This window comes from Triticum aestivum, chromosome 5A (genome assembly GCF_018294505.1).
Source record: "Triticum aestivum cultivar Chinese Spring chromosome 5A, IWGSC CS RefSeq v2.1, whole genome shotgun sequence".
Classification (NCBI taxonomy): Eukaryota; Viridiplantae; Streptophyta; class Magnoliopsida; order Poales; family Poaceae; genus Triticum; species Triticum aestivum.
In genome coordinates this window covers 488894599-488900348 of record NC_057806.1, presented here as the reverse complement: position 1 = coordinate 488900348, position 5750 = coordinate 488894599, and the positions used below count along the sequence as shown (strand labels likewise).

Genomic DNA, 5750 nt, shown 5'->3' with positions numbered 1-5750 from the left:
CCCGAAGGACGTCGCCGACGAGCGTGCCTACTGGCGGAGAGGACGGCAAGGCGCCGCGCGGAGCGGGCGGACCGGCGTCGGCGGAAGGCATTGGCGAATGTGCAGTGCGACATCGTTTCAGCAGGTGGGAGGTCGATCTTCACGTCGGACGATGAACGTTAGGACGACATTTGGCTCGATACCTCGGACAACACCGACGAGGATGATGATGGTGGTAGTGATTTGGAGTAGTTTCTATCTAGTATGCCGTAGTAGTTTCTATCTAGTTGCACCGTAGTTCTATCTATCTATGTTTTCGAACTATTTATCTAGTTGCACCGATGTAAAATACCTTTGTATCATTTTTTTATCTATGCAATTTATCTTTATTTTTTATCTATGCAATTTATTTTTATTTTTATGCTTCCAAAAATGTTGTCGCACGGGCTGCATTTTAGCCCGCTGCTGGAGCGGCGCACGCGCGTTGCATTTTAGCACGGCTGCTGGAGCCAGCTCTGCGCGCCATGCCAAATCAGGCAATGCGTGCGCGGCAAATCTGTTTTTTGCGCGCGGTGCGTCCGCCGCCTGTTGGAGATGCTCTTAGTGCATGATACCGACTGTACCGTTGCCGTCGTCAAAGCAAGGCAGCTTCGGGTTTTAAACCCCTACTTAAACCTCCCCCTGGTCCTCCACACGTCAACGTTCGCTCGCTCTCCAACGTCGACTCCGCACGACCGCGCGCAACAGAGCAGGGCCATGGCGGCGTCCATGGCGGCCTCCCCCCTCCGGCCGCTCCTCCTTCTCCTCCTCGCCGCCCTCGCCTGCCACGGTAAGCCATTCCTCCGTCCGCTCACCCGACCCACCCCGACCCGAGCCAGTTGCTGACGTGCGCTACGTTGCCCTGTCCGTTTCTTTCGCTCCCGCAGCGGCGGACGCGAGCTGGAGCGGGAGCCCCTTCCGCCACGGGCGCGACCGCGGCCTCGGCGTCAACTACGGCAGGGTGGCGGACGACATCCCGGCGCCGCGGCGGTCCGTGCAGCTGCTGCGCGCGGCGGGCGCGGGCTCCGTCAAGATCTACGACGCCAACCCGGCGGTGCTCCGCGCGCTGGCCGGCACGGGCATGGCGGTCTCCATCATGGTGCCCAACCAGCTCATCCCGGACCTGGCCGCCTCCTACGCCGCGGCCGACCGCTGGGTCGCCGACAACCTGCTCCCCTACCTCCCGCGGACGCGGGTCAAGTACCTGCTCGTCGGCAACGAGGTGCTCTCCGACGGCTCCATCGCGGCCTCCACCTGGACCCGCATCGTGCCGGCCATGGAGAACCTCCACCGCAGCCTCCGCGCGCGCCGCGTCAGCCGCGTCAAGCTCGGCACCACGCTCGCCATGGACGCGCTCGTCACGGGCGCCTTCCCGCGCCCGCCCTCCGCCGCGGCGTTCCGCCCCGACATCGCCGAGTCCGTCCTCCGCCCGCTGCTCCGCTTCCTGGAGGGCACCAACTCCTACTACTTCGTCGACGCCTACACCTACTTCGTCTGGGCCAGCAGCAACGGCACCGTCCCGCTCGACTACGCGCTCCTCCAGCCCGCCGCGCGCGCCCGCTACGTCGACCCCGGCACGGGGCTCACCTACACCAACCTGCTCGACGAAATGCTCGACGCCGTGGGCGCCGCCATGTCCAAGCTCGGCCACGGGGGCGTCAGGATCGCCGTCGCGGAGACCGGCTGGCCCAACGGCGGCGACTACGACCAGGTCGGCGCCAACGTGCGCAACGCCGCCGTCTACAACAGGAACCTGGCGGCGCGGATGGCCAGGAACCCCGGCACGCCGGCGCGGCCGGGCGCCAGGATGCCGGTGTTCGTCTTCTCCCTCTACAACGAGAACCTCAAGCCCGGGCCGGGCACCGAGCGCCACTGGGGCCTCTACTACGCCAACGGCACGGCCGTGTACCCGGTCGACCTCACCGGGCGGCGGCCGCTGTGGGCGTACCCGCCGCTGCCGGCGGCGGGGAACGACACGCCGTACAAGGGCCCGATATGGTGCGTGCTGGCCGGCCACGCCGGCAGGAAGCTGAACGAGACGGCGGTGGGGGACGCGCTGACGTACGCGTGCGGGCAGGGGAACGGGACCTGCGACGCCATCCAGCCCGGCGGCGAGTGCTTCCAGCCCAACACCGGCGCGGCGCACGCCAGCTACGCCTTCAACTCCTACTGGCAGCAGTTCAGGAAGACCGGGGCTACGTGCTACTTCAACAACCTCGCAGAGCAGACCATCAAGGACCCAAGTAAGCATGCTCTTAACTCAACACTACTCTATATACATGGTGAAATTAGTACATGATGAACATAAAATGATTTATGCATGAACATTGCAACTACAGTAGATCATTTGAGCTCGTGCATTGGGTTAATGAAACTGTGTACTCTTGGCGTTGATTAGCAGTACCTGGTGAACAGAATAGACAGTACATTGTTCAGATGAGCAAAAGAGGTAGTGTCTTTAGTTTCTTTATTAGCTGGCCGTGGGATGAACCTTCTGAAACTAGCCAAGGCTATACAGTCTAGGAGAACAGTGCAGGACCAGCTTGCTTCTAGGTATGATCGGGGGTGATTAAATTAAACTGTTCTAACTTGTCATCTGAGATTATATCGGATTATTCAAATGACCAAATCACGTCATTCCAAACTAGGAGATCCATCCGATGCTGTGCTTAGCTGCTACGGAGGGTTTAGTTATTATAATGATGATTAGGGCGATGAAATCAAATTGTCCTAACGTCTCTCCTAATATTATACTACTAGATGTCCCTGTTGTGATGCATTTGGTGTACTCACATATCTTAGGTAGGTGGTTCACTAAAGAGATTAGGATCGAGATATTGGAAAATGCTCACCACTTACAAAGTTACAAGTAGTTGCTGGCCTGTAAGCTTTAGAGACATTTGGTGCCCATAGCTGATTGATTCCCCTGGATAATCTATCCTGGCAATGATACATGAGGATTATAACGAATCGTGTGGTCAATAAGAGAACTCTTCATTCTGTCGCGAGAGTTGACCCCCAGCTTGGAGATCCAGATATAAGAGATACTGATATGCACAAGATGAGCATGAGGTTCCTGTTGCTGCCAAAATTTAATCAGCAGACATAGTGTTGACCCAGTACATCTGGATGTTAATTGTTTTAAATGTTGTTCTAAGCATAAGTAGGTCGGTTCTGACACCTTCATCTTATGGAATGAGATGAACACATGAAACTGGTGTTCGATTTAGAGAGCATCATGAACCCTCCCCCCTAATGAACATATAGATGATTTCATTTTACTGACTAGGCAAAGCTAGTAGTATCCGCAACCCCACATTAGCACAGTGATATGGCACAGAGGATCCTACCATAGCACTATGTACACCTGGCTCGCTGACAAATTAATTGTGCTGAGATGATCAGGCTTCAGTTGTCATCCTTGCTCTGAAAGGTCCATTCAGATAGGCATAGTAGAGCCGGCTGTCGTTTCTCCATTGGTTTTTAATGCTAAACCCAGGTGCACTGTTGATCCGAGTCAAAGTCCAACTGCACATTTCACATTTACCTTCGGACACCCTGCATCTGCATGACTGCATTGCTCGTCTGCCATCGGCATGAGCATGGCAGGCAATGGCTGTCTGAATCGTCAGTCCCTTGATACGTCTTGGACATTTGAGAGTAGGGTGGATACAGAATCATAATTTCTGCACATATTTAGAAAACATCAGGGTTCAGTATGCAGAACATCTCGTATGCTTTTGTCGAATTCTGGTAAGCAGAAGGGGATGGGTGGCGAGTGTTGATGGCTGTAGGTGAGACGTCTGCATATGCGTAGTAGGGGTAGTTTCCTTTCAGAGCTGAAACCCCTCCATCCACGTACTCCTGCTTGCGTGTCTTTCCTTCAGTTCTTTTAGCCTGTCGCTTTAGCTTAAACTTGGTAAAAGATGATGATGCAGAGTGTTAATCTGGTCTGAAAAGCATGAAAGGCCTTTCCATTATTACTTGAAGAAGAAAACAGAATCTCCAGCTGCAAACCACGTAATTATATCTTACTAATGCTAACATACCAATGATTCTTCAGGACTTAATTATTACATTACCACACCACTTGTGACAAGCTTTACTGGAAGCTACTATATATGATGACCATATAAGCGGTTTCTACTAGCTGAAGCAACTGACTGTGTTCCCCTCTAATGTCGACATGCAACTGCTTTGATTGTGTTATCTTTGATTGTTGTTAACTGGTTAATTCTGCCTTTTTCAGGCCACGGATCCTGCAAGTTCAGCAGTTCACAGGGCTGATTGATTCACACAAGGAGGAGGACGGCGAGGGTGGTGTATTATGATCCTACTGATGTTCCCAAACCTTGCGATGTAACAGTGATAGCTGACCGTCCGTTTGACCGTTTTTCGTTGTGGTTAGGCCGCTGTCATTTTCTTGTTTCAAAATCATTCATGTACTGTACGTCATCGATTGACAGTTGAAATGATAGCCACTCTGATCTTATTTATCACTGGCTCTCGCTAATCCTGTCACTTGGCACGAACAATCCTATCCTTTTGTCCCTTTTGTCTGTCCCATACCATACCTACTACTGGAATGCAACGTTCGTTCACTTTTCTACTTCACTCTCTGCCCTTGTGCACAGCTGCACGAAGCCACGACGTACCTCTCACTCGTTTCCATCACTGCACTGGTCCTTTCCTCGTCACAATTGCCATAGCTGATTGATCCCGTGGTTAATCTATTCTGTTAACGATACATGAGGGTTATAACGGGCAACAAAACAAGTAATTATTCTGCCAAGAGAGTTGACCCCCAGCTTGGAGATCAATCCAGATATTGATACGCACAAAATACTTGTGCATGAGATCTGTTGTTGCCAAAATATAATCAGCTGACATATTGTTGACCCAGCACAGTTGGATCTGGACTGTCTTAGATATTGTCATAAGCATAACTAGAAGGTCGTTTCTTGACAACTTCATCTAATTGATGAGATGAACACGTGAAACTGGTGTGTTCGGTTTAGAGCACCATGGACTCCCCTTTTCTGAATGCAGTTAGGAACACGTAGCATGATTTCATTTTACTGACTAGGATAGGATGGTTCCTTACAGTGTACACCAATTCTTAGCTTAACAGCTACTCCCTCGGTTCCAATTTAAACTAAAACCACGACGAATAATTTAGAACGAAGGGAGTATGTGCCTGTTGAAGCTATCATCTCCAACTCCACATTAGCATAATGCCATGCGGTAGAAAGCATTTTTCTATCCATTTGGCAAAGAGTTGGTACTATGCAGACTTTGGCCTGCCGCAGCGTTGATGGCTCGCTGACAGAAATCGTGCTGACATGATCAGGTTGCAGCTGCCGTCCTTGTTCGGAAAGATCCATTCAGATAGGCATAGTAGAGCTGGCCGTCGTCTCCCCATTGCTTTTAAATGCTAAGGTCAACTCCACCACGCGACTCCAAATAGACGTCCGTTTTGTCCGGATTCTGACCGTTTGGATAGGGATTTGAGGTCGTGTCCGGGCGTGTACTGAGATGCAGTGGCCGCGCGCCCAGCGAGCGGACGCATCCTTTTGCCTCATCCTGTCAGTCAGGCCAAAAATGCTCAAATTTTCATCAAAACTAGTTTCCAACCCAAATATTTGTCTGAAAATTAAAATAGTTTTACAACCCAATTGAAATTGTCTTTAATAAAATAGTTTTACAACCAAACCGAAATTGTCTTGACTAAA

The 5750-nt window shown here is 51.7% G+C and overlaps 1 protein-coding gene across 1 annotated transcript; it reads left to right on the top strand.

The window, feature by feature from the left end:
* The first annotated feature begins 647 nt into the window (after positions 1–647).
* Positions 648–4517, top strand: LOC123104266 (probable glucan endo-1,3-beta-glucosidase A6). The gene is made up of 3 exons (XM_044526050.1): positions 648–808; positions 906–2261; positions 4268–4517. The coding sequence occupies exons 1-3, from the start codon at positions 736–738 to the stop codon at positions 4303–4305; spliced, it is 1467 nt and encodes a 488-aa protein (XP_044381985.1). The 5' UTR covers positions 648–735; the 3' UTR covers positions 4306–4517.
* The last annotated feature ends 1233 nt before the right edge of the window (positions 4518–5750 follow it).